The sequence below is a fragment of the Antechinus flavipes genome, chromosome 5, assembly GCF_016432865.1.
Source record: "Antechinus flavipes isolate AdamAnt ecotype Samford, QLD, Australia chromosome 5, AdamAnt_v2, whole genome shotgun sequence".
Taxonomy (NCBI): domain Eukaryota; kingdom Metazoa; phylum Chordata; class Mammalia; order Dasyuromorphia; family Dasyuridae; genus Antechinus; species Antechinus flavipes.
The window spans coordinates 187,769,096-187,797,086 of record NC_067402.1 but is presented as its reverse complement, the minus strand read 5'-3'; the positions used below and the strand labels follow the sequence as shown (position 1 = coordinate 187,797,086).

Genomic DNA, 27,991 nt, shown 5'->3' with positions numbered 1-27,991 from the left:
AGGGCGGAAGAGGCCTTGTCTCTGGGATAAGCTCGAGCCCTGGAAGGTCGTCTATCACTTCCGGGAACGGACCGGAAGTTGCTTTGTTTTGCTTCAAGATGGCGGCGGGAATGTACTTGGAGCATTATCTGGACAGTAAGAGGTTGCGGGTGTTGGGTCGGCAGTCTTAGCGCGGGTGCAGGGCCCAGCCGAGATGGGACATGCGCACATCGGTGGGCCCGCGGGGGGAGAGAGACAACTGAGAAGAAAGGAAAGGAGGGGAGGGGAGGAGTGGGGGCGGGGTGCTGGGTGCGGGGTCTGCGGCAGCTGATGGATGTCAGCCCTGAGAGGGGCCGCTAAGGTGGGCTTGATCGGTTTGGGTTTGGGAGAAGTTCAGTAGTGTCGGCTGGGGAGGGGAGTAAGAGGATTGTCTTGGATCCTGACTGTCGGGGGACACTTAATTTCAGGCTGGGGTGCACTGTGTTGATCTGGCTTGGCCAAGTGTCCCACCTGTCAGCCAGTCTGTAACCGTGAAATTCACTGATCTCCTTTTTCTTAGAAGAATAGACCCTCCAGTGGCTCCTCCCTCCAGCCTGTCCATCCTCCCCTTTAAGTGAGTGAAGGGAGGACAGTAACTACCAAACAAGAAAGGACTGAGGCTCCTTTCCTCATGGATTTGAGACCCCTTTCCACCAAAAAGGACCTGGTGCTAGTCAGGTTTGATTGGTAGGACTTTTTGTAATTAATCCTTTTCTGCCAGATTTGGATCACTACTATTATTGCCAGGGTTCAAGGTCCAGTTTGAGGTTTTGTAGGTTGTGGGGACACAAGGGAACCCCATGACCTCCAGGAATTCACAGCCTCTTCTTCCCCCCAGGTATTGAAAACCTCCCCTTTGAGCTCCAGAGAAACTTCCAGCTCATGCGGGACCTAGACCAGAGAACAGAGGGTGCGTACAGACAGAGGTGTACATTTATCTGTGTCTAGAGTGAATGATGATTTATTCTTCAGTTTGGTGTTTGATTGTACAATCTGATGAACAGGGTACTACTGTTGCTTTTCTGTTCACTTTACCTGCTGAAATTTATGAAGGGAGGGTAATGGTAGCTAGATATCAGCACCAATTTTTCCTCGACAAATGAAGTGTTGAGGAAAGAGCTAAAGAGTTCAAAGACACTAACCTCATTACCATCCTGAAGAAGAAAGTCAGAAAATCTTATGGTTTCAACTATAGTTGCATCTTTTTGGGGGTATAGCCCTTTCCAGAATACTTCTGCTACACTTCATTATCAGTCATACTGCCACAGAATTCACATTATGGCCTTGACTGCAACTCATGTTGGCAGACATAATCTTTGCTTCATGGCAAATACTGAAAAAAATGCACAGAGATTAACAACAAGACCTCTACACTGTATTCTTCGACCTTACAGAAGTATTAGATATCATCTGTGGACCTGCATTCTGGCAACTCTTGAGCAAGTTTGGCTGCCCTGAGAAATTCACTTGGAGCCTGAGGCTACTCCCCGATGGTCAGGTTGGTCTCATCAGAGTTGATAGTGCCTTATCAGTAGAGGATTGTGTAATAGGTACAGTCTTTTCTCTTTTATATAGTCCTGCTCAAGAAATAACAAGTGATCTGCAAGCTTGTGATCAAGTCCCATTGGGAAGACATCATAGTTAATTCATCACAACATCAAAAGTCCTGAAATAGTCATCCGGGAGCAGCCGAATGCTGGGGATTGACTTGTTTTCTCTGTAATCCAATCCTGACTTTTGAAGTGCACACAACAAGAAGAGATGTCAGAGAACATGTCATTGTTTGCATGCCTCATAATATGTTTTTTTGGGAAACTGACAGATGAAATGTAGTGCAAACATAGAATGAATCACCGTACCAAACTGAAGATCTACAGAGCACTGGTTCTGCCCAGTTCAAGACCCGGACCTGTTGTAGTCAACTCAATCCATCTCATGAGCAGTTTCAATGAGCTCTACCAAGGAACAAATGGCAAACCAGGATCATCAATAATAAGTTGGAATGCCACCAGTCTCCAAGCCATTTTGCTTTAGTATATTCTAGTGGGCCTAGTTGATAGATGACAATAGAATGCCCAACCAAGTCACTGAATGGTTAACTTAAGTAGAGTGGGAAGCAGGTTGAGCACAAGATATGCATTCAGTGAGGCACAGGGATTAATCACCAAGAAGAGTAACAGTGAATGGATCACCAATAACTTGACTAGGGTAGATAGTTTTTGAGAAAAGACATAAAGTAGCTGTTGAGGCATGCAAACAGTGACAGGCTTTGTGAACAGCATCTACGACTACCAAAAACTCACAAGTATGCCTAAGATAGAAAAGTTGTAGAAAGGGAGATACCTCCATGTTAAATTTCAGCTTCTGCTATACCTGGTGGGTAGAAATGCTGATGGCATCACCTTTATCATTCTTGGCTATGTAAATTTGGGAAAGTCATTTAACTTCCCAGTTAAGTGTTCCAGTGTCCTACATGCTAACCTGTGTGTTTTCTTATGTGAGAGTTTCCTGTACCAGTAGAGCCACAAGTTTAGTCCAAGTAGTATTTCAACCTCTCCTCCAATATTCTGTGCCTTTTAATTTGATGAGGTTGAATGGAAAGGGTCAAGGGGGAATATGTTCAATCAACTTTGGGGGGTGGGGGGCATTGTGACCAGGCCTCTGTCTCTATTGTAGACCTGAAAGCAGAAATTGACAAGCTGGCCACTGAATATATGAGTAGCGCCCGCAGCCTCAACTCAGAGGAAAAGCTGGCATTACTTAAGCAGATCCAGGAAGCCTACGGCAAATGCAAGGAATTTGGGGATGACAAGGTGCAGCTCGCCATGCAGACCTATGAGATGGTATGGCTAGGATCCACGTGTTCTCTCTACCTTTCCATTTATTCCACAAGGGTCTTAGGCTTCTCAACTGTTTGGGGAATTTTTATAGGTTTGGGGACTTGTGGAATCTGTTTTGGGTCCAGAATTTTTCTTATGATTAGTTTCATCCTTTCTAGTCTCTCATCTTCCTGTCTTTTCTTCTTGCCCTTTACCCTGCTCCTAGGTGGATAAGCATATTCGAAGACTGGACACAGATCTAGCCCGTTTTGAGGCTGATCTAAAAGAGAAACAGATTGAGTCAAGTGACTATGACAGCTCTTCCAGCAAAGGAAAAAAGAGTGAGGAGAATGGGACAGGGTTCTGGGAGGTAGGAGGGAGGAGGGCTTAATAAAAGTAGCATATTACAATGAATTTGAAGTCAGAAGACAGTAGGTTAGATACTATATGCTACTTAATACCTATGTAATCTTGGGTCTCAATTTCCTTATTAGAAAAACTTGAGGTAAGGGGATTGGGTGAAGGTAGTTGATTTTTTTTCTTCCATCTTTAAATTCTGTGATTAAGAGAATGAAGAACAGGTCAATTGGGTCAGAAGGAATAGAGAAGCCAAAAAGGGTTTAACCTATTTTTTGGTCCCCTTGCCTCCTGGCTTTCCCCCTCCTTCCTAGAAGGCCGGGTTCAGAAGGAGAAGAAAGCTGCCCGTGCTCGTTCTAAGGGTAAGAATTCAGATGAGGAGGCTCCCAAGGCTGCCCAGAAGAAGCTGAAATTTGTGCGCACGTGAGTTCATCTTACCGAAATCCTTACCTCCATTCCTCCACGTCTTCTACTTTTTTTCCTTACAAAGTGGCCCAATATTTGTGTCTAAAATAGAAGATAATTCTTCCTAACTCCATCCTAATCCCCAAATCTCCTGTTATATGTAAAGGTCATCACATATGCCATTATCATAACATATGCCATTACCTGTTTTTGTTTTTTTAGAAGCCCTGAATATGGTATGCCCTCAGTGACTTTTGGCAGTGTCCACCCTTCAGATGTGTTGGATATGCCAGTGGATCCCAATGAACCTACCTACTGCCTTTGCCACCAAGTTTCCTATGGGGAGATGATTGGCTGTGACAACCCTGATGTGAGAGCCAGTTTATCTGTAGAATGGAATGCCAGGGAGCAGTGATAGAGGGAGGAGATGAGAAGAAGGCTGTGACTTCTTACCCACAAACACTGAAATAGATCTTGTTAGGAAAGCATTCACCATCTGCTGTTTCCCTTTTAGAAGATGTTACTTTCTAAAAGGTTGAGAAGGATTAGGATAAGATGAAAAAAGGCAAGAATGACCAGAACTCCGAAGCAGTTGAGTGCTTGAAATGTAATCAGAATTAGCCCAGCCCCACCCAGTTTTTTTGAGGATATTTTTCAGGGAGACAGATGTAAAATAAGTTAAATAATTCTAATTCCCTCATTTTAATTTTGCTTCTTTTTCCTACGTTCTTTCAGTGTTCCATTGAGTGGTTCCACTTTGCCTGTGTTGGATTAACAACCAAGCCTCGAGGGAAATGGTGAGTTTATGGCTAAGGGCATCCTGAGTCTGAATGTTGGACTAAATTTGAGAAGAGTTTCTTCCCATATTCTTTTAATCTATCTGTTTCTCTTTGTCACCTCCTCCCTAGGTTCTGCCCTCGGTGCTCTCAGGAACGGAAGAAGAAATAAACAAAGACCTTGGATGTCATCATAATTTCATCTCTTCTCACCTGGGCTTGGGCATGGGGTGGAAATCCTGTGTTGGGGTGTTGGAACTCAGGGGGAGAAGGGGGCTGGTACAGAGAAGTCACTCCCTTCTCCCCCTTCCTCCCCCACACACATACACACTCTTGGTGCTGAGGCTGCATCTGAACTGCAGTAGGGTGGGTGGTATGTGCCCTCCTTTAGAACATCACCTTCTCCTTCTTGGGGTTGGTGGAGGAGGGGTCATCCCCACTTCCCCTTTGCCTCCATGCTGAGGTTGGTGCTGTATCTTGGAGGGATACCTTTTTACTTCCCTCACTGTATATAGGGAGTGGGACAGCAGTATAGGGGCGCCTCCCTTCCCCCCCATGGTGGGGGCTATGGTATGTTGATCTTCCTTCTCTCCTTGGACTTCATCTTTTTGTAGGGCCCTTTCTGTAGGGTCACCTTCTGCCCTGTGACAAGGGAGTTTTTAGGCTTGTGTGTATTGGAGGGAGGTAGAGTGGGTGGGAGAATAAAAGTAATGAAATCTGGCCTGCTGTATTTATTGAGGAGAAATTAGGAATATGGGCCATTATAATACTTGACTCCCTCTTTCATAGCCTCAAGCCATAGGAGGAGAAACAATATGACTTCACATTCCTGGGCTTTGCTATCCTAAAAGCTTATGTCCATCTAGTGCTTTGAAATTTATAACTGACAGAGTGCATTTATTGTTTCTTTTACAGATGAGGAAACTGAGGCTTAAATTAAGTGGTTTGCCCAAAATTCCACTGCCAGCAATTGGCAGCATCCCAAGATATGAACGCTAGGATTTCTAATTCAGTTCAGTACTCTTTCCATCAGACTCCCTAGTTTATGATGTGTTCAACCCCTTAAGATTAGAACAGATCCCATCTAAAGTACATATTTAAATATATCTACATAAATGTGTTATTCAATAGAGGTAGCATGGTAAGGTTGAGGAAAGACCCAAGTTAAAATCCCCCCCCCCCAGACTTGTTAGCACAGTGACCTTGGGTGGGCAAATCATTTATTCTCTATTTTCCTTGAACAACTTCCCAGGACATCTACTAAATCAAAGCTTCTTAAACTCTGGGTCACGACTCCATATGAGATCACGTAATGGAATTTGAGGGTCATGAAAAATTTGTCAGTGGTAAAAGATTTCTGAACACAACAACCAAAACTTAATTCAAAATCTCATGTAATAAATAGGTGTTTCTAATAGCATTTACCCATATTGCATCGAACAACTTCACTACAGCCTTCTGAACACACAATGTGTGTACTTCGCATTGTGCATGCATGAAAACTGTCAGAAGCACCTTGGCTCAGATTTGAGATGGGGCTGCATAAAAATTTCTCAGGTAAAATGGGATCGAGAATGGAAAAATTTTAAGAAGAAAAAGTTTGAGAAATCATACATTGATAGTAATATGGGTTGGTGAAGGGGAATGTATTTTCAAATTCACAAACATAAGTGCTTTATATAAGACATGGTACTAGGCTTGGGGGACAGACACAATGACAAATGAAATTGGTTCTGCTCTCAAGGAGTTGTCTGTTCTGGAGGATGTAATAATAGCTGGTCATTCTGTAATACTTTAAGGTTTGCACTCTGTGTGTGTGTGTGTGTGTGTGTGTGTATTATCTCACATTCTCACACCCATGAGTAAGCACTTTTAGCCTCATTTTACAAATGAGGAAACTAAGACTAAAAGATTAATTGGCTTGCCTAGAATAAGACCTGGTAAATGTGAGGCAGGATTTGAAATCAACTTTTGATGAATTCAGGTCCATCCTTTTAAGCACCTTATTGCTGCTATACAAATACAAAGAGAAGATAACAGGATCACTACAGATTTCATAGATGATTGGCACAAAGATTTGAAGTAAATAAAAGGTCATGAGGAAAAGTTAATAGCTACTGTATACCAATCATGGGGAATGCTTGCAGATACCCAGAAGTTGATGGTGAAATGTTTGATTTGGAATATAATGTGAAGGAGATTAATAGAATATGAATGAAGGTCAGAAAGGCAGTTTGGGGTCAAATTGTGAAGGTCATTAAATGTCAAGCTATTTTTTGAGCCTAGATGTAAGGATCAACACTCCATATGGGGTCCCATAATGGAATGTGAGAATCATGAAAAATGTGGCAGCAGAGTAAAGGGTTTCTGAACACGACCAAAAATCAATTCAAAATCATGTAATAAATCAAAGGTGTTTCTGGCACCTCCAGGGTAATTGAAGATTTTTGAGCAGGGGAATAAAATAGACTTGTGCCTTGTGAAGATTGTTTTTGGAGCTGTATAGAGCATTGTCATTTGTCCTTCATTCTCCAAGAGGTCCATAGTAGGAGGAGTGATACCATGGTTGCATATGAATTAGATTTTAAGTGAGGAAAGGCTGTGCAAAGTCACCAGCTTCAATTTCTCCTCCAGTTGCCAACCGAATCTAGGCAAGCTATGATCAGGACTGGGCAGCTAAATGGTGCAGTGATAAGAGTACCAATTCTGAAGTCGGGGGACCTGAGTTCAAATTTGACCTCAGACACAACACTTCCCAGCTTTGCGAGCCTGGGCAAGTCACTTAAATCCAATTGTCTCAGCAAAAAAAAAAAAAAAAAAAAAAACAAAACTGGAGATAACTCTGTATGCAGTCTTTAGCAGGTCTCAGTTTGAGTACGACAGGGCCCATTTGGCTATTACGGCTAAGTAAGAAATGAGGTAAAGAATTGCCTCTTTTATCTTGTCAAATAAAAAATTTACAAAAATCAATCTGTAAAAGAACGACCCGCTAGGATTCCGGTCAAAACAGAAACAATTGTTCTTTACATTCACTCTTATCAGGGCCCAATCAATGACCAAGTGGGGCTTGGCCTGGGACTTATTGTTGGCCAATCAATGAGAATTTAGATTTAAGGCAAGGTCCTTAAAGAAATCTACAACTTCAAGACAAAGGAGGCTCGAAGAGGGAGGGAGTCAGAAAACTGTTGCAATAATCAGATTGGAAAGTAACGGAGGGTCTGAAGGTCTACCTGCAGATGGCACTGACAAGACATGGCAAATGATTTGATGACTCCGACTTTGGTGGATTGACCCTGTCTATGGTGGTGTTCTCAACCAAAAGAGAATCCCTCTAAAATCGGTATTGATTATAATTATTTTAATATCATTATTATAAAATTTGTATTAATTACCCTACCTTCTGAGTTCTAATCCCAACTCTTCCCTGCCCCTCCTCTCACGCATTCCCAGTCTTCGGGCTCCGCCCTTTACTGTGAAACCCACTTCCTCCTCTTGTACGAAGCGGTGCCAGGCTTCCGTCCTCGACCCCTCAATTCCCGGCCACGCCCTAGTATGGTTTAGGCCCGGCGCCTTCCCGCCTTACTCCATCTTCTCCAGGTCAGGCCCCGCCCCTTCTCTGTTCTTTCTCTTGCACCGCCGAGGGGGTGGGGGGGGTTGGGGTAGCTCCTTTATGTTCCAACAGGCCACGCCTTCTTCCGCCCTCCCCGCTCTCGAGACGGTCCCCCTTCTGTCTCCAAGGCCACGCCTCTGGTCTCGTAGGCCCCGCCCCTCCTCTCTCGGCCCCGCCCTCTCCTTCCTCTGTTAGGGACCGGTTGAGAGCTGGCGGGTGAGGTAGGAGGCTCGCGTGGGCGTCAGGCAGCCGAGCCTCCAGGGCCATGAGAAGCCAAGCTTCTGGCCTTCCCCTCCCACTGCTGGCAGGTGAGACCTCCTCTCTTCTGCCGGAGATCCTCTCTTTGGGGTGATATCTGCGGATATCCGCCCAGCCTCTCCATCCCCACCTCTGGAACACCCCACCTTTGGCTAGCCCCGGAGGAGAGCTCCGCCTCTTGAACCACAGGCAATCTCCCCTAGAGGTCCCGTCATCTCTTCCCACTTGTCTCTGGTCTCATCTTTGGTGTTACATTATCCCTGGCCGGTGAGCCTGGGCATCCCCCTCACTAGACCTAGACTAAATTTGGGGGGTAATCGGGAGGAATCCTAGGATTTCTTCCCCTTCTCTGTCCATTCACCCATGATCTCCCATTTCATTTATCTATCATACCCCCCCATCCATCCATTCTGTCATCCATTACCCATCCTAGCAATGAATGCATTGCTACATCTATGCCCTCATTATCTATCCATCCCTCAGTCATACTTCCATGTGTCTATCTGTCCCTGCCCGCAGCGATCCTGCTGGCCCCAACACCTGCCCCATTCCCGGCCCCAGGCCCTGACGTCTCTGGCACCCCACTTTCTCCAGCCGAATACGAGCGCTTCTTCTCAGCCCTGACCCCAATTTGGAAAGCGGAGACTACCTGCCGCCTCCGGGCAACTCAGGGCTGCCAGAACCACAAGCTTGTTCAGTTGGACCAATATGAGAACCATGGCATCCTGCCCCAGGGTGAGCTCCTGCTTGGCCTCCAAGCAGAGACAGCCAGGGAGAGTGAGGCACGGGGAAGTGCGGGTTTGGGGAGCCAACCACGCAGTCCTGCCTTCCTGTCTCTGGGGAAAGGAGGAGGGCAAGGGGCATTGCAGGGGGGGGGATGATTTTCTCTTCTGTTCACCACTTCCAACCCCCTATTCCTTAACTCCCAAACCCTAAATCCCCAGGCTCTGTCTGCACAGACCTACCTTTTGCTTCCTGGTTTGAGTCCTTCTGTCAGTTTACCCAGTATCGCTGCGCCAACCGACTCTACTATGCCAAGGTGAGGTTGGAGGGGGGGAAAGTCCTTATGTCCAGGGGTTTCATTAGAAGAAGCAGAAGGCAAAATTGGAATTAGAACTCATAGTGGGAATGGGGGCCAATCTGGGAAAGGGTGTACTTTCCTAACCTGATATTAAAACAGATGATAGTAGTGTAAAGACTTCATTTTTTTGTATTCAAGGTGCATTCAACAATCTAGTTAACTTGATAGTTACTGAGATGGAAGGTGGGAAAAGATGCAGATACAGGGAGGGAGAAAGTGGACCTAAACAGTCATTCTGTTTCTCTAAAGGATTCCAGTTATCTAACTAAAACATTACAGAATATAGAATAGCTCAGACATACCCCTAATAACAGGAGGGAACCCCTTCAGAGAATTCAGTCTTCTGAAAGAATTCTCTTTTATCATAGCCTAGGATCTATTGGAGAAAAGGATATATTGAGAAGAAGCTAAAGAATAAGAAAGGGTTGGGGTACCAATGTGGGAAGCCATCCCCAACCTTCTGCAGAAAGAGTTGTGTTCCCCATCACTCCTCTTCTTTTCCATCTGCAGAGGGTCTTGTGCTCCCCGTCACCCCCACCTCTCTCATCCCCTGAGATCTTTACCAGGATGGACAGAACAACAGTCCCTTTTAGCCTGCCCCATGTCACAACAGGTGAGCTCCCTCAAGCAGCCATGAAGATTTCAATCTCATCCCCAGTAAGGGAGAATGATGCATGTCTGCTAGCTGAGACTGTCTCCTTATTTGTGGAGATCAATGCCTCCTGTGAGGGGCAGGGCACAGTTGGCAAGAGCAAGAGAGAGGGGAACTCTCTTCCCATCAGACTTTGAGATGCTGTTTGAGTCTTTTCGGGTTCTACAGTAGTTTCCGGTGCTTCAAGAGAAAAGATGGATCATGCCAAACCACACTTGAGGTTGCTTAATAAGAGTCTGGGAAGAAGCTGACTTGAGAGGAGTTAGCAATCTCCAATATGTCCTTATCTCCAGCTTACTACACTCAAGACTTCAGGAAATTCCTCCTTGGGTGAGGTCTGGGATTCTCTCTTGGTTGAACTGAGTTACCTTATTCTCAATGGAAGAATCTTTCAATCAGTATTGTCTGGTATATTATGTGTACTTTGTCTAATTTCTGTATTGCTCTCAACTTGGATAAATGGGTGTCTTTGCTAGTTACTATGTGTGTACATTTTGTAAGTGATATTTGGTGAGAAAGGGGTCAAATCTGTCATATAAAGCTTGGGTTCTTCCTTTCCCCATTAAGAAATAACAGTCACAGCTTGAATCTGAAAACCACAACAATATTTAAGGGAGCTGATAGATATAATCTACCTGTCGATTATATAGATATATTAACAAAAATCTATTTTCTCGAGCTTTACACACACACACATTTTGAAAAAGAAAAACAAAACCTTTGTAACAAATATTCATAGTCAAGCAAAACAAATTCCCACATTGATCAAGTCAAAAATTTTTTGTCTCATTCTTCACCTTGAGTCTGTCAGCAGTCTGTCAGGGCAATTACATTACCCATGCAATATGGTAGCATATTACAGCATAAGTCCCTTGAAAGTCTATTGGTTATTGCGGTAATCAGAATTCTAAATACTTTCAAAGTTGTCTGTATTTACAATATCGCTGTTGTATAAATTATTCTTCTGGTTCTGCTCATTTTGCATCAAATTGTAGAAGAGTTCTCAGGTTTTACCATCCCTCCATCATTTCTTGTTAGCACAATAATAATCCAACACATTCATATGCCATAACTTACTCAGGCATTCTCTAATTAATGGCCATTCCCTCCGTTTCCAGATCTTTGCCAATACAAAAAAGAGCTACTATAATTGTTTTTTTCTTTTTCAGATGATTTTTGCTGAGTCAAAGACTATGCACAGTGTATAAAAATTGGGGGGAACATAGTTCAAATTGTTTTCTGAAATGGCTGCACCTAATTCACACGATTATTAGGACTATATTAATGTATTTGTTTTCCCATATTCCCTCCAGAATGTATAATTTCCTTTCCTTTTTTTTTTGGCCAATCTTATGGATGTAAAATAGAGACCCCCATAGTTGCTTTAATGTTCATTTCTGTACTTTGATAATTTAGAGCATCTTAAAATTTGGCTATCAATGGTTTGGATTTATTCCTCAGAAAACTCCCTGTTCATATTGTTTGATCATTTATCATTTGGGGAAAATTCTTATTCATATAAATTTCCATCTGTTCCCAATATATCTTGGATATGAAACTTTTATCAGAAAAACTTGCAGCAAGTTTTTGTTTTGTTCTTTCTTCCTCAGTTACCTTCTTCCCTTCTGATTTTATGTACATTGATCATCTTGGATCTTTGAATCAGCCTCAGTTTTCTGTTCTGGCTTAAACTAAGGGAGTTAAACTAGATAGTCTCAAAGTTCTCATAGCTTTAATGTTCTTTAATTTAAATGTGGTGGGTGGTGGTGGTGGTGATAGGGAAGCAGAGGCTAAGGAAGAAGGAGGGGAATGACATTAGGGGTGGTGGGATGATGTTAAAAACAATACTTTTCTTCCACCACCAGTTTGCCAATTTGCCATGTCCGATGTATTTTTTAATTATTTTAGTAACAGTATTTGCTTTTGTACTTAACAAATTTTGGAACTCATGCTTTTTGCATCTTTGAATGCACATGTCTGATTCAATCTGTTTATTTCTGCTTGTGTATTTATTTGTGTACCTAAATGTATGTGGAAATATTTGGGTGAATGTGAGTATTGTCAATAGTATATTAGTATGAGCCTGTTATTGGGGAGAGAAAGCTACAGAGACTGCCTAGCTTAATTGTCCCATCTCTTCCATTCTTTTCTTACCTCTTCCTTTCTCCATGGCAGCAGAGGAAGTGAGGCCTGAAACGTATCTGCCCTGGAAGGAACAGATTCACACTGAAGCGAAGGATCTTCTGCAGTCCTCCCTTTCCGTGGAAAAGAAGGGGAGTAAGGCTCGCACAGAATCTCCCACTCCCCTACCTACCAGACAGGTGAGGAAGAAGGACCCTCACCCTGCAGTGATCGAGGGCATCAGGGAACTCATTCGATCAGCCCACGTCCTGGGGAGCCAGAACAAGACTACCCAAGTTGATGAAGATGATTCTTTTGAAAGGTAAAAGATAAAGACAAGGTTCCCTCAAATACCAGTCTGCGGATTTATGTAGCAGTCTTACTTCCCCAGGCCAAGCTCGATTTCTTACAGATCCATCAAGACTTCTGTAGCTGCTTTATTGTCCCATCCTTATTCTGCCTATTCCAGGACCTGTTTTATAGTCATTATTGGCATGGGCAAGAGGGAGAAAGAGTCATGTGCCCATTCACTGTAATGGAAGATACATTGAATTTGAAAGATGGAAAATCTGGATTCTTGTTCTGGTTCAGCAACTCACAAGTACTATCCTCAGTTTCCCCATTGAGAGAGTTGGATTACATAATCTCTAAGATTCTTTTTAAGGGGTTAGGTTTGTGGCCCTCTATTGGGTGACTAATGAAAGAAGAATTACGGGGGTGTGTGTGTGTGTGTGTGTATGTGTGTGTGTGTGTGTGTGTGTGTGTGTGTGTGTGTGTGTGAAATTGCCTCATTGTTTCCTTTTATGTTATACTATACATGTCTTTCTGTCTACAGCACTTTTTCCAACTTTCCTCGCATGTCTTCCCCAGGTCTCCTCTCTCTGACTGGGGAGGAGGCCCTGTTGGTATTGTGTTACACAATCCTTTCAGGCAGCTGCCCTGCTATCCCTATGACCAAAGCCTGGCAACATATTGAAGAACAGATTTACGGCTTCGGGAACACGGTATTCAATTCAGCTTGATTGAGCAGGAATTTATTTAGTGTGCCCAGCACTATCAAATATAGAGTATGGCCTCTGTCAATTAACTCCTACCCGTTCTGTCTGCCCTATTATGCCTTCTCCAATGTGGTATCCAATTTAAAAAATTGCATTCACCAAACATTTTTAGAGCCTATTATGCATACTGCATTGTGCTAAGCTATGCATTAATTCATTTTTGATTCTTCACATTTTTCCTTTCACATTTTTGTGAATGAAAGGTCCAAGACCCCTTAACCTAAAAATCATTCTAGAGTAGTCAGGGACTTAAATTTAGTTCTTCAGAGCCTTGAATTGATGAGACCAGATTCTAGTCCTAGAATCCAGTTCTACATTTGTATTCTTAGCATTTCCTCATGCAATTCTCTTTTCCTTCCCTTATTCTGAAACTCCAGCTTATTTGATACCCAGAAAAGTCAGATCCTGTTCCAGGGAACCTGAGACTGGATCTAGTTTTATTGTCTCCCTAATTGTCCTTGCCCATTTAGCTGCATGTTTTTCTTCTTTCTTTTTTGTAAGATCTTTACATTTAGAATAATTCCCAGAAATTGTTCTTGAGTAAGAGAGGGAGATACTAGCCTAGCATTTCTCCTTTCATAGCCTTTTCTGCCTCCAGGTATGTGATAGCCTCGGTCGAAGACACCTGGAAACTTGCCCTTATTGTGCGTTCTGCTCCCTGAAGTTAGAGCAGTGCCAGTCAGAGGTACCTCTGATGCGGGAGCCTTGCAGTGAAAACCACAAAGAAGAATTTCTCAGCCCATTGGTCTCTGCTCAGGATACCACTCTAGGCATAGAGGTAGCTAACTTAGGTGGCTACGACCATAGAAATTCATTGTTGGGGGTAATCACAACTCTGGGGATCTTTTGGGAGGTAAGATTGTGGCCTTGGGAGAATGTTTAGGGAGAAGAACTATACATTTATACTGTATTGCAGGTGGGCCCTAGAATGGAGGGCCAATATTATGGGCTGGATTTGTATGGGGGCCTTGGCACGGACTTCTGGTGTGGTCAGCTGGCCACAAAGGGCTGTGAGGACCCCCGAGTCTCCAACTGGCTGCAGACTGAGTTCCTCTCTTTCCAGGAAGGAGATTACCCCTCCAAGGTCAGAACTTTTCCCCATGACCCATCCTCTTTTGACTTCTTCAGCCCTCAACCATTCTGTTGCAAGTCATGCATAGATCATAACTCTTTGATTTAGAACTGAAAGGTACCTTGGGGATCATCTGGTCCAGACTCTTGATCTTTGAGGAAATAAGACCCAGATAGGTTAAATGATTTGCCCACTGTCACAGAGTACATAACTGAGACAGATTCAGACTCAAGCCTTTAATATACTTGGGACATTTCCAATATGCTTGACTTTTGATTTTCTGTGGTTTAGAGAAGAAGCTGAGACCTTCATGTGACAATTATCTTTAATTTGGCTCAATAACCTTGAAACAAAAGAACGGCTCTTTCTTCCCTTTGCTAACCTTCCTTTCCCAAAGGAATGGAAAGATGAATTCCTGTGATTAAAAGGAGAGGCAAAATTGTAGAGTAATAGAAAGTATGCTGAACTTGGGACTTTTACCAACTTTGCCATCAACTGTTTTGCTTTCAACAAATCACTTAACTATCCTGGACCCCAGTTTCCACTGCAGCTGATCTGGACTAGATGATCTCACAGATCTCTTTTGGTTTAAAAATCCTATTGTATAGTTTCCTAATATCATGAATTTAGAGTTGGAACAGACCATCAAGGCCCACAAGGCTGTCATGCCCAATCTTTTTATTTTACAAATGAGGAAACTGAGGAATCGAGAAGTTTTGACTTTCCAAAACTCACAGCTAATAAATGTCTGAGACAGAATTTGAACACAGTTCTTCCTGACTCCAGACCCATTCTCTGTTCATTATACCATGTTTGCCTTCTTTTCCTTTCTCTTTATTCCTCTAGGATTCTGTTTCCTCATCTCACTGACTTCCAATTCTGACTCTACTTTCTGAAATCATCCTTTTTTTCTACCAAGCATATTAATTCTACTATATGAATAGTCTTCTTTCCCTCCTCCCTTCTGCTATGAGTTCAGCAAGAATAAGAAAAGCATATAGGGAGGCCAAGAGTGGGATTGCTAGTTACTTCATTACTGAGTCCTTAATTATTAACCCTAGACATTTAACACCTTCCACTTTTTCATCATCTCCAGAAAAATATGTTGCCTCCTTTCCAGTAGGTACTGTGAACCATCCCCAACCTCTGTCTCTTACTGAAGACAGGCAGCACCAGCAGTTCTATTTCCAGTTTTTTTTTATCCTATAGCCCCCTTTTCTAGCCATTTCCCCAGGAAGAGAATCCCCAAGTAGCCACTTCTTACCCTTCTTGGCTTTTGGTTCCTCTCCCTAACAATTCACCTGTCCCTAAAAGGGAGCTTAGTACAATGGAAAGCGGTAGGCTTGCCTACCACTCCTTAATTTTAGACAAGTTTATTTACCTGTAAAAAGGGGTAATAGCACTAGCACTTTCTACCTCCCAAGCTTGTCATAAGGTTCAGATAAGATCATGTTTGAGAAAGAATATAAATCTGAGCTATTTTGAGGACTTGAAGAGTAAGAGATAGGGTGAGAGAAGGGGAAAAGGTGCTCTGGACTTACAGTCTTTTGGAGTGCGAGCAAGAGTATCTGTAGAATTAGAAGAAGATCCCTTTTGTTGAAGGTCCATTTCTCAAATCCCTCATGTCCTGTGACACTTTTAAGGGACAGTGTTCTAAGAGAGTGGCTAGTATTCATGGTGGATAAGATAAAAAGAGGATCTCAGCAATGTTATGTTTAGATGGATTTAGAACTGGTGGTGATTAATGAATTGGGATCAAAATGGAGAGGATATTAGCTAAATGTGCTTCTGGAACTTTGTGCTATCCCAATTTTTAATTATGTAGATGATGGAGTGGGTGTCATGCTTTATTTATTAAATCTGAAGATGAGAGGGATTAATAGCTAATAAAAACTCACATCTGAAAAATTTCAAGGTTTATTCAGCACTTTCCTAGTGAATGGAGTACAGGACTTGAATCCCATACCTTGAAGACTTTTCTAGCTGTGAAATCATGATCAAGTCATTTAGTGTTCTTGAATCTCAGTTTCCTCTTCTACAAAATGGGATAATGGTATTCTTCTTACAGTGTTGTTGTATGAGATTTAAAAGAGGTAACAGATAAACAAACAAAAAATATTTGTTAAGATTGGAGTGAGGCTTTCCCTCTCAAGAAAAGATCAGGGCCATCTCTGTTGGTGGAAGGAGTTCCCACATTGAGGGTTCCCAGATTCTTTTTAAAGGTGGGTAGCATTGTTGACATATTGAGTTTGCAGTGCACTAGAAAACCCAAATCATGTTCACATTAACTATTTTTGAGCCACATGTTCCCTCATTCCTTAATTGATATAACTGATGTCAACATGAGGGGGATTTTATATTTACCTTTGTCACTTAATAGGATGGTGCTATCCCATCAGCTCTGACCCATCATTTCAGCTCCTCAACATCTTTTGGGATTCTTTTTCTGTCATATTAGCTGGACCCTATGTGTTGACAGGCAACAATGGTAAAGTGAGAAAAGGGCTAGACTGGGAGCTACACAAAGGATTGTACAATTTACCTAACTTCTCTGAGCCTTAATGTCTTTATCTGTAGAATGGAAATAGTCCCATTTACATGGCTACCCCACCCCGTTTCATGATTCCAATAGCGAACATAACGAAGCACTTCCTATGCATTTTATTTGTCCCTTACAACAACCCTTTGAGATTGGTGCCATCTGTGATCTCATTTTACAGATGAATAAACTTGAGACTCAAGAGAAGTGAAATGATTTGCCAAGAGTCATCCATTTTCTAAGTGTCAGAGTCAGGACTAGATCCTAGATCATCCTTGATTCCAAGTTCAGCATCCTAACCATTAGACCTGATTAGAGAACTCCTGGGCAGAGGAAGGAGACTGGAAGTCATGTCTTAGAATCATCATTTAAAGGAAAACTGCACATATTTACTCTGGAGAAATGAAGACTTAGAAGGGACATTGTAGCATCTTCAAATATTTGAAAAATTATGGTAAAAACAAGGAATTGAGCTTGTTATATTTAAACTGTAGCAGAGAGCAGAACTAAAAGCCATGAAAAATTATAGACAGTTCTTGCTCAATAGAAGGAAAAACTTCCTAACATTTTTTATTGAGTTGTTTCAGTCATGCCCAATTCTTAATGACCCCATTTGGGATTTTCTTGGAAAAGATACTAGAGTGGTTTGTCATTTCTTTCTCAGCAACTTTTACAGATGAGGAAGCTAAGACAAACAGTGTTAAATGAGTTGCCCAGGTCACACAGCTGGTAAGTGTTTGAGGCCAAATTAGAACTCAGGCCTTTCTCCTGGCTCAGCACTGTCCACTGTGCCACCTACCTGCCCTACAGTCAGAATTGTTAATGAAGTCTTCAAAGAGAAACTAGATGTCAGAAAGATTTTAAAGATTTATCCTTTAGATATGAGTTAAACTTGATCACCATTGAGTTCTCTTTCTACTAGAGAGGCAGTGTGATATTATGGAAAGAGCATAGCATTTGGAATCAAATATAAGGGAATCAGGGTATAAGCCCTGGCTGATACTTATTGGAATGACCATGGATGGGCAAATTATCTTAACTTTCTTTGTCTCACTTGCATAACTTTCTTTGTCTCACTTTCATCATCAGTGATTTTTTTATAATGGAAATATGAGTTGTCATTTTTTATTATATCCCCTTATCCTCTGATCCCTAACTCCTGATCTAGATCTGTGACTCGGACTATATGCAGTACCCCAACTACTGCGCTTTTAAAAGCCACCAGTGTCTGCTTCGTAACCAGGACAAGAAGGTGAGCCCATTCTGGATCTGCCCCACCCTCATGTAGGCCTCTTCCCTACATAAACCCTCAATCCTACCCCAAACAGGTTAGTCTCTTGTGAGCTCTTCTGAGAGCTGCTAGGAGGCATAGTTCTCTCCATACAGACCTCCTTCCTCTTTTTTGTTCAAAGCCCCCATCTAGAACCTCTTCACTGACTCCCTAATTCTTAGGAAAAATAAGAAATCCCCTAGGTGAAAAATGGGATAAGATAGTAGAAGGGGTTAGAGAAAGCAGTTAAGTGTAATAGTGAAAGCATTGGATTAGGAATTAAGAAACCTAGTTCTAATCCTATTCCTTTGATTATTATCTTTGTGACTTTGGACAAGTCAAGGGCTCTTTGTCCTCTTCTGGAAGATGACCAGATAGATGCTCTTGAAGATGCCTTATGATTCAAGCATTTTATGAGTTTGAGACTACTCTTCCCTGTCTTGCATCCTGCTGTCCCATATTCTTCTCTCCCTTCCATAATATCCACAAAGGTGTTCCGCGTGAGATGTTTGAAGAATGAGACGTATTCAGTACTGAACATAGCCAAAGGCGAGGAGGCTATACTGCTCTGGAGCCAGGAGTTCAGCAGTTTAACCCTGGGCCATGGGGGATGAACTTGGAAACCAAGGAGATAGCAGAGGTTATGGTCACTTGGATTCACTCCAGTGTTCTTCATTCTCTAAGCTTACCCACTCCCAACTCTTTCTCCAGCCTCATTCCTTCAAGCATACCATCTCTCTTGGTCCCTCAGCAAGATCCTTGTCCCTCAATCTGGCCTCAGCCAGTCCATCTGTCTAACCTCTTGTCGTTTGGTCCCTGACCCCACTCTCCCATTGTTCTTGGAAGTGAGGCAACAGAGAAGGACATTTGTTATTTTGATGAGGAAATTCACCTGCCTTATACCTGTGCTCCCCAAAAAGGTGCCTCTAAATAAATATTTATTTTCAATCTTGGATCCCATTTTATCTATTATCCCTTGGTCCTAGCACTACACAAAAATCCTGGGAAGCCTATGGCACATGTTGTATATATGTTGTTACAGAGGGAAAACCTGTCTCTTCCATGGGACATAAAGGAAGCAACTTCCTGCCATTGGAAGTTGAAAGTCTGAGTAAATTTGGAGGTTGTAATTGAAACAGATCTTGGATTCTGCTGAAACTGTGGTTGGGAACGTTACATATCTATGATGTCTAAAGGTGTCTGTTCTTAAATCTAGGCAGCCCAAGAGTCTTTAGTGTGTTCTGTGTAATCATTCAATCAAGAAGCATTTATTAAAACATACTGTAAATCAGGCATTGGGCTAAGCACTAGAGATACAGAGATTGAGCAGTCTTGAAGCAGATCCATTGCAGTAATCCAGCTGAGCAATGCTTAGGACCTAAGGTAGACTAGTAGCAATGTGAGTGCCAAGAAGGGGGCAGGGCTAGCTCCAGTGATAGACACCTATAATCCCAGCTCTTGAGCTGCTGGGTCTGAGCTACAATAATCAAAACTGATAGGAGGGGGAAAAAACCTGATAGTTTTAATTAAATCCATCATTAATCTAGCAAGCCCCCTGGAGCTGAGGACCACAAATCAAAACTCAGAGCTTCCAGTATGGGCAACATAGAGAGGTCATCTCTCATTTTTTTCCTTTTTCTTTTTCTTTTTGGTAAGAATAAAGGAAATAGATACAAGAGATATGTTGGCAATAGATCAACAGTACAAGACTCATGGGGCTGAAGGGGAAGCTATGTGTTCCTTTTTGGACATGTTGAGTTTGAGATGTCTGTGGGACACCCAGTTTGAAATATACATTTGGCGGTTGGGAATGAGAGACTAGAATTCAGGATAGAAAGGGGAGCTATGTGGTGCAGTGGATAAAGCACCAACTCTGAAGTCTGGAGGATCTGAGTTCAAATGTGACCTCAAATATCTTAATACTTAATATCTAACTGTGTGATCCTGGATAGGTTGTCCCTCAGAAACCTCAATTGCCTCAAGGGAGAAAAAAAGAAAAAAGGAAAGAATGGACTGAATAAATACATGGAGGAATAATTTCCATAAAGATGATTCAATCTATGGGAGCTGAGGTTGGGGGCAAAGGGACATTGGATCACTGGTCCTTTCAGGGAACTCCTATTTTACCTGCTCTAAGAAACTCTACTCTGATATTTGCCCAGCCTCCTCATGGGATCATTGTCCCACCCTCGTCGTGTGTGTGTATATTGGTGTGACTCCCTTTTATTAACCTCTGGTGTTTCCTGAATACCAGCAGTGTAAGAGCCACTGGGGAGAAGTGAGTTCTATTCTAGTGCTAAGCAATCTTACAGATCCAAAAAAAAGGAGGAGACACTGTCAGAGGAGGAATGACATGAGGGTAAATGCAAAGAGAATCAGAAGCGATGCTTATTATTCATTTGGTGCCTGCAAAGTGGGTACATCAGGCAGTCTTCCCAGAAAAAAAATTTTAGTGTGTATGTGGAGGAGTTATCTGAAGGCGGGGAAAGACAGTGTTTGATGGGCAGGGAGAGGCAGGTCTGTGTGTGCATATCTATTTCCGTGTGTGTCTATTCCTTTGTTTGCATGTATCTCTTCCTGTGTGTGCATGTATCTATTCCTGTGTATGAATGTATCTATTCCTGTGTGTGCATCTAAATATGTCTCTCCCTCCTCCCTGCTTGGGATCACTTAAGAGCTATGAGCAGGAAAAGGACATGCCAGGATATGCTAGGGTGGGTGTGTTGAAACCTGCCTCTAGAGCAGGTCCTACCAGCCCAGCTTGGAGAGTGCAGCGGAAGCAAGCACCAGGTGTCGGCACAGCAGTGGTGAACACAGGTATGGGGGTATCACTGGCAGGGGGGCGTACTCCCTAGTGGTACACACAGGCTCCCCGAGAATGGGGGTGAGAGGGGAAGATGATGATGGCCTCTGGTCCTGTGAATGGTTTTGGATGAATTACAACTCCAAGAGAAACTAGCATTCATAATGAATAGGGCCAGTCAGGCCCAGAAGTTTTGAGATCTGTATCTGTATCCTCCATAGGAAAAGCCCCCTCTGTAGATCTCTTCCTGTGGGTCATTTAACTAGGCACAGTTCTTTTGACTTCCCTGTCCCACTTGCCTGCTTCTATCTTCTTCTTAATGCCCAAAATCTTTAACAGCTTTCTAAACTTTTCAGAGTTTTCCATTAGCATTGCCCCACCCAGCTCCACTTTCCTGGGTCAGTGCTCTGTACTTGGGCACTCTCTTCCCATCTCACTATCCCCAATCAAAACTCACTTATCTGTTCTATTCCCCTAAGATCCTTTTGGTTACCTGGGTTGATAGCAATATACTATCCCTCTAGGGGTATCTCTCTGGGAGGCCTGACTCAAAAGTAACTAATAGGGGAAGTGTCATGAAGATGAGATTTGGGGGAAGATATGGTTTTATGGCATATGGTCTAAGCCTGCCATGTAGATGGTTTTCTCTCTTGCCTATGCATAGGACTAGTCTCTGTGTCTACTTGCCTCTGTGTCTCTCGCACGTTCGTTTTCTCTCTCTCTCTCTCTCTTTTTTTTTTTTTTTTTTGCAGTCTGTGCCCTTAACTACCTTGTTCCTGAACTCTGACCTTGAAGAAAATGGAGATAAGGACAGGTGGGGAAAACCTAGAAAAAAGCTAATCATCATGATTTCATATTTATATTTCACTTAACAAAGTGTTTTCTACATGACAACCATAGGAGCTAGATAGGATAAATATCATCAATAAGGAAACTGAGGCTTACAGATAAGAAAGGACTTGTTTTTTTTGTTTTTTTTTTAAACAACACAATATTTATCCTTGGGAAAAGTGAGCTCAAATTTAAGAATACAATGGTAGTGAGGCTCACATGTAGAAGGCACATGTAATAAAGGCAGTTTTTGACTTTTGGTCTTTCAGGTTATGGAGATAATTTTCTAAAGTTCCAACTTTTCTTTTTTTTTTTTTTTTAATAACTTTTTATTGATAGAACGCATGCCAGGGTAATTTTTTACAGCATTATCCCTTGCATTCACTTCTGTTCCGATTTTCCCCTCCCTCCCTCCACCCCTTCCCCCAGATGGCAAGCAGTCCTTTACATGTTGAATGGGTTACAGTATATCCTAGATACAATATATGTGTGCAGAACTGAACAGTTTTCTTATTGCACAGGGAGAATTGAATTCAGAAGATATAAATAACCCGGGAAGAAAAACAAAAATGCAAGCAGTTTATATTCATTTCCCAGTGTTCTTTCTCTGGGTGTAGCTGCTTCTGTCCATCTTTGATCAATTAAAGCTCTCTTTATCGAAGAGATCCACTTCCATCAGAATACATCCTCAAACAGTATCATTGTTGAGGTATATAATGATCTCCTGGTTCTGCTCATTTCACTTAGCATCAGTTCATGTAATCTCGCCAGTCCTCTCTGTATTCATCCTGCTGGTCGTTCCTTACAGAACAATAATATGAAAGGACTTGTTTATAGTTACAAGACAAGTAAATGACAGAATTCAAATCCTAATTTTCTAGATTCAGATTCTTTGCTCTTTCATTACACTAGATTACCCTTGTACCATCAGACAAATTCACCAGTCTTAGGGACATATATCTTCATTCTATATGGAAACATTGGGATTCAGAAACATCGCAAGACACAGACTTTTCATACTTACTCATATTGGAGGGAGAAACTATGTGAGAGCTGAGTGCGCAAAGCAGAAATAGCTGGAGACATTGCAAGGAGAAGAAAGCCACTGAAACTTTCATTGAAGAGCTGAGCTGGCCTTTTATAGGGGCTGACCTGACCTGACATTCACTACAGGCATCATATCAACCACACATATTCTCATAAAAGTCATGCTTCATGAACCAAATTAGCCATTCTAATTTGTTGATTATTTATTGTCTGAGCTGTTAAAAATAGGAATAGGAAGCATGTGTGACATCCAGGAAGCAGTGGAGGCCACTTCTCAGGAGGCTGAACCATGGTCTGTGTCCAAGTTGGCCAAAAGAGATATCAGAATGACTAGCAAACTTAAAAGCTTTCTCTGGAAGAGACTTAAGAGACAATCTTGTCCCAAATTCTCATATACAGATGAGGAAACTGAGGTCCAAACACAGTAAGTGGCTTGCCCAAGGCACACAGTAAGCATCAGAGCTAAGAGCCACACTTAGGTCCTTTGAGTTGCCTTAAAAAAAAAAAAAAAAAAGACCTGGACTCAGGCTTAGCTCTTTAAGTTCTAATGGAAGAGGAGAACAATAACAAAGATGTTTAGGTGATAGAAAGAAAGAAATGAAGCTGTCCTCCTTAAGCTTCAGGTTGTCTGAAGCCAGATATTCAGGGGGTCAGACAGATAGCTTAACACCAATCAGGTTGGATAGGCAGCTGTGTATGTTCTATAATTTCTTTGAACTCAAACCAAAGGCAATAGTTTTAAACCACTAGAGTAGAGTTTGAAGACTGGCAGAACAAAAACTTATCTGTTAGGGTGGTAAGATATCAGTAAACATCAAGACACTAAGAATCTTCTGATTCTTTAGCCTCCCTTCACCAAGAGGCTACAGAATGGAGCTAAAGAGAAGATAGCTGCCTCAGAACTCAGTTAACAGAAAGTTAATCCTTCCCATAATATGGTAATTATAACAATTCATATTTATAGAATACTTTAATGTTTACAGAGCATTTTCTCAAACCCACTGATATCTAGATAGTTGTTGGGGAGAGAGGTGTAATTCCTAAAGTATAGGAAGGAGAGAGTCCTTTTAAGACTCATGAATAGGAGGTGGTAATTAGTTAAATGAGGAGAAGTCAGAGGGGTGACTGAGATTTTGTGCCAGTAGAGATGAGTTAGTGGCACTTCTTTTGGAAATGAGGAAGTTGAGGAAAGTGATTTTCTATTTCTCTTTGACATATGTGCATGTCTTCTTGCTTCTCACCTCAGCCCAGAAATTCTTCTTCCTTTTCCTTCCCTCCCCACCACCACCACCAGCCAATAACCATCAACCAATGGGGTACCAAATGTGTATGTAGGGGGGGAATGGAGGAATTCTTGGGCCTGTGCAATCTCTCTCATACTTCCTGTCTGCTGCATAGGACAACCCTGCCCTCCTTGCTTATCTCAGCAATGTGCAGAGCCCAGCCCAGCTCAGAGGGCACTGAGATGGATCACAGAGAGCTACAGGACAGGTGAGAAGACAGATGCCTGGGGCTGGGGTTAAAAGTGGGAGATGTAGAGGGGAGAGAGCATAGGAGGTTTAAAGGAGGGTGGCTGCATACTGGAATCTGTCTAGGTGACTTGGGAGAAAATTACTCAGGAGGAGTCAGTGTGTCCAACAGGGCATAAATCTACTTTACTGTATTGAATATGTATCAGTTGCATTTTCTGTGTATTTTTGTTGGTATGAGAGTGTGTATTGTGTGTATGTATGTCCGTATCTTTGTGTATTTGTAAGCTCTTCAAGGGCACAGACCACATACTTTTAGAGATTCTAGCACAAGGCTGGGTTCAGGGTCAATACTCAATAAATACTTGCTAATTGATCATCTCTGTGTCCCCTGTTTCATGTGTCTGTATATTTTACTAGGCTTGAGTTTAACTATATATGTCCTTGTTACTGCGTCTCTCTCCCTCGTATACTCATTCTTTGTATCTGTAGGTCTATCTTTTTTCCCCTGGTTGCAGATGTCTGATGAAACGAGGCCCTAGGACTGTGATCTAGGGCAGCTGTTCTATCTCTGTTCCCTCTCCTACCCACACCCTCTCTCTTTCCTTCTCCCCCTCCCCCATAAATACATACAGGGCCTTCTCCTTTCAACAGATGTATTGATTTGAGATGGCAGATTTCAACTGCTCCCTACCTATTCCCTTTTCCTCCCCCACCCATTTCAGTTTCCTTCTCTTTCCCATTTGGCTTGGCCCAGTGCCCATCTATCCCACTGTAGGCCTTAGGGACTAATCAAGTCAGAGAAAGGGACGGGGAAGATAGGGTAGGGTTAAATTAAAGGAGGTTGGAAAAGGGGCAGAACTCAGAAAACCCAGAGAATTCCAATATACAAAAAAAAGATCCATGGTGGGCTGGTTGTTTTGCTTCTCCAAACCAACTATATGGGAGGAGGTAGTAAAATTAGTTTTGTTTTTAAAATAGAAGTTCCTCTAGTTCATTTATGTGCCTAATCAATTAGTATTTGTTAAATGGCTACTATGAGCCAAACAGAGTGCTTACAAGCTTAATGGCTTTTGGGGAGGGACTAGTAGAATATATAATAATAATGACTAACAGTTATATAGTACTTACTATGTGCCAGACTCTGTACTAAGTACTTTACAATTATTATCTAACCTTTAAAGTGTTAGGAGTGGTAACATATTTTGAGAGCTATTCTATAGGAAAGGCATATAAAGTCCTCTCAATTGGAATGGAGAGTGGAAGGAAAATTGGATTATACAAAGCCTTTCAGAATCTTCTATATAATTGTGACATAACATTTGCGAAAATGTTAAGCTGTGGTTAATTGACATGATAAGTCTCTGGCAGGATGTAACAGTTGTGTCTTGATGTTTTGATCAATTTAGCATATACCATTGAGTACCTACTAAAGGGAGAGCACTGTTAGATAAGGGACTGTGGAAATAGGAAATGTAGAAAAATAGAAGATGAACTCCTTAAGAGCTTATATCTAATTGGAGAAACTTTATAGAGCTATAATGAAAAGAGTGCTCATCAACCTACGAGGAGATTGTAAACTGAGTACTTAAGTGCTCAGAAGACTTTATAAATAAGGGACAAAATTATGTATGTGTTCAAGAAAAATTCTGGCTTGAATTAAGAGGGAAAAAGGGGAAGCAGGATGGTAAGGAAGAAGTCAATTATATCTGAGTACAGATTTAGGCTAACCTGAAAAAGTAGTGGGATGGTTTCAGGACTTCCTGAGGAGGTGGGGGGTGGGGGGGAACTACTGAAAAAAGTCCCACTTCCTGCAGTTGCTTCAGTTATTGTATATGATATGATATGCATATGTGTTTATTCTTTCTGGCTATTGAACTTGGGCTTCCTTTCACATTTCAGGTCCCCATTGTAATAAAAGAGGAGCACTGGAGTTTCTGGCTTCTCCCTGTTTCCTCTACTCCATCTTGGTTGTCCCTGGCCCTTCCCGCCCAACTTGAGGGATAATGTCCTTAGCTTAGCCCACTTGTTGGGGAAATGTCGGCCAACTCCACCTCCACTGGCCCTGATATCCCCGCGTGTCCTGACTATCGACTTTTCCACCGCCTGCACCTGGTGGGCTACAGTCTGGTGCTTGCCACTGGTCTTCCCCTCAACGCCTTGGCACTATGGGTGTTCCTCCGAGCCCTACAGGTCCACTCGGTGGTCAGTGTCTACATGTGTAACCTGGCAGCTAGCGATCTGCTTTTTACCCTTTCCTTGCCCCTGCGGATATCCTACTACGCTCTTCACTACTGGCCCCTTCCCGACCTCCTGTGCCAGACAGCAGGGGCTGCCTTCCAGATGAATATGTACGGCAGCTGCATTTTCTTGGCCCTCATCAATATGGATCGTTATGTTGCAATCGTCCACCCGCTGCGGCTCCGCCACCTACGCAGGCCTATGGTGGCAAGACTGCTCTGCCTGGGGGTCTGGGCTTTGATCCTGGTGTGTGCTGTGCCTGCTGCTCGGGTTCATGCTCCCTCACCTTGCTATTATGAGAACATCACTGTCAACCTGTGCTTCGAGAGCTTCAGTGAGAAGTTGTGGCAGGGCAAGCTGCTGCCGCTGGTACTTCTTGCTGAAGGGCTGGGTTTCATACTGCCCTTGATAACCATGATCTACTCTTCCAGTCGGGTCTTCTGGACCTTGGCCCGGCCCAGCACCACCAGGAGTGAAAGACGCAGGAAAACGGTGCGCCTCCTGCTGGCTAACCTGGTCATTTTCCTCCTGTGCTTTGTGCCCTACAATACGGCCCTGGCTGTGTATGGGCTGCTTAGGGGAAAGCTGGTAGATGCCAGCTCCGAAGCCCGGGACAAGGTGCGCCAGGTGTTGGTGGTGATGGTAGTGTTGGCTAGTGCCAACTGTGTCTTAGATCCCCTTGTGTACTATTTCAGTGCAGAGGGCTTCCGAAACACCCTACGAGACCTGGGAACTACACGATGGGTAAAAGTCAGATCTGCCAATGGATCTCAGGGACTACCTAGGCAACGGGAAAGTGGTACTCTCTCCACTAATGTTGAGGACACCTCTCACTGTGAACTGCTCTCACCTACACCTCTGGAAAAGTCCTTCACTCAACCCATCAAAGATTCAACTATCTGAGCAGAAACACTGGCTGGATTTCCCCTCCAACTCCAATCTCATGCACTTTATGAGATTGTAAATGATCAAGGTAGTGTGGAGACAGGATAGGTACCCAGACTCAGCTTTCAATCTTGGCTCTTATTTCCAGGAACAAACAAAGTCTTAAGTATAAAGAAGGAGTGCTATAGAACCGTCTTTCTTAAAGAGGAGGAGAAATCCTTTCCTCTTTCCTCTGCCCAAAGATAGGGAAACCTGAATGCCAAGTTCTGAATTTGGCCCATTTGAAGTTACCCAGTTGAACAGTCTGCTGAAAAGCTTCCTCACTAGAATTTTTTCTGCAAGGTATGCTTCCTCATACCACTGGGCCTTAGATCCCTTTATTTTGTTTTGTAGGAGTGGGGTGGTAGGGAAGGATGGAGGAGTCATCGACTAATAAAATTGAAGGTAGGAAATGATTCTCCTTCTCTACGGAGTCAACTTTCTTTTTGGTGTGAAGTTAGAATAATCTACCTCTTAAACTCTGACATGGGGCAGTGGGACAAGGTCATGGTTGGTTTGTGGCAAAACTGTGACATAGAGAAGTTATCAGAGTTTCTGATCTCCTCTCACATCTGTCACAAATACCTATGCCTTCATCTACCACATTTCTTCTACCTTTAAAAAGAACAAAAACGACCTG

General features: G+C 42.7%; 3 protein-coding genes across 14 annotated transcripts; all 3 read left to right on the top strand.

Moving 5' to 3' along the window:
• The first annotated feature begins 11 nt into the window (after positions 1-11).
• On the top strand, positions 12-5,095 carry ING4 (inhibitor of growth family member 4). 8 transcript variants are annotated; one of them, XM_051963567.1, is made up of 10 exons: positions 118-135; positions 857-928; positions 1,413-1,516; positions 1,594-2,014; positions 2,695-2,861; positions 3,064-3,178; positions 3,509-3,617; positions 3,822-3,969; positions 4,335-4,396; positions 4,508-5,095. In XM_051963567.1, the coding sequence occupies exons 4-10, from the start codon at positions 1,864-1,866 to the stop codon at positions 4,545-4,547; spliced, it is 792 nt and encodes a 263-aa protein (XP_051819527.1). In that variant the 5' UTR covers positions 118-135; positions 857-928; positions 1,413-1,516; positions 1,594-1,863; the 3' UTR covers positions 4,548-5,095. The 8 variants fall into 8 exon arrangements, with proteins under 8 accessions (XP_051819530.1, XP_051819529.1, XP_051819527.1 ...); XM_051963566.1 differs by lacking the exon at positions 118-135 and having other exon boundaries at positions 716-928; XM_051963568.1 differs by lacking the exon at positions 118-135 and having other exon boundaries at positions 3,512-3,617.
• A 2,884-nt stretch (positions 5,096-7,979) lies between these two features.
• On the top strand, positions 7,980-18,984 carry ACRBP (acrosin binding protein). 5 transcript variants are annotated; one of them, XM_051963562.1, is made up of 10 exons: positions 7,980-8,293; positions 8,838-8,978; positions 9,188-9,282; positions 9,835-9,937; positions 12,152-12,419; positions 12,933-13,101; positions 13,754-13,933; positions 14,072-14,239; positions 17,935-18,018; positions 18,528-18,984. In XM_051963562.1, exons 1-10 carry the CDS (start codon positions 8,251-8,253, stop codon positions 18,648-18,650), a joined length of 1,374 nt encoding a protein of 457 aa, XP_051819522.1. In that variant the 5' UTR covers positions 7,980-8,250; the 3' UTR covers positions 18,651-18,984. The 5 variants fall into 5 exon arrangements, with proteins under 5 accessions (XP_051819522.1, XP_051819520.1, XP_051819519.1 ...); XM_051963560.1 differs by having other exon boundaries at positions 8,805-8,978; XM_051963559.1 differs by having other exon boundaries at positions 8,763-8,978.
• A 706-nt stretch (positions 18,985-19,690) lies between these two features.
• LPAR5 (lysophosphatidic acid receptor 5) lies at positions 19,691-27,767 on the top strand. Its single transcript, XM_051963565.1, has 2 exons — positions 19,691-20,853; positions 26,089-27,767. The coding sequence occupies exon 2, from the start codon at positions 26,224-26,226 to the stop codon at positions 27,328-27,330; it is 1,107 nt and encodes a 368-aa protein (XP_051819525.1). The 5' UTR covers positions 19,691-20,853; positions 26,089-26,223; the 3' UTR covers positions 27,331-27,767.
• The last annotated feature ends 224 nt before the right edge of the window (positions 27,768-27,991 follow it).

Coding starts and splice junctions, on each gene's coding strand:
- ING4 (XM_051963567.1), top strand. CDS start 1,864: ATGAATCACCGTACCAAACTGAAGATCTACAGAGCACTGGTTCTGCCC. Junction 2,862..3,063: donor CCATGCAGACCTATGAGATG/GTATGGCTAGGA, acceptor CCCTGCTCCTAG/GTGGATAAGCATATTCGAAG. Junction 3,179..3,508: donor TTCCAGCAAAGGAAAAAAGA/GTGAGGAGAATG, acceptor CCTCCTTCCTAG/AAGGCCGGGTTCAGAAGGAG.
- ACRBP (XM_051963559.1), top strand. CDS start 8,251: ATGAGAAGCCAAGCTTCTGGCCTTCCCCTCCCACTGCTGGCAG. Junction 9,938..12,151: donor CCTGCCCCATGTCACAACAG/GTGAGCTCCCTC, acceptor TCTCCATGGCAG/CAGAGGAAGTGAGGCCTGAA. Junction 13,934..14,071: donor ATACCACTCTAGGCATAGAG/GTAGCTAACTTA, acceptor ACTGTATTGCAG/GTGGGCCCTAGAATGGAGGG.
- LPAR5 (XM_051963565.1), top strand. CDS start 26,224: ATGTCGGCCAACTCCACCTCCACTGGCCCTGATATCCCCGCGTGTCCT.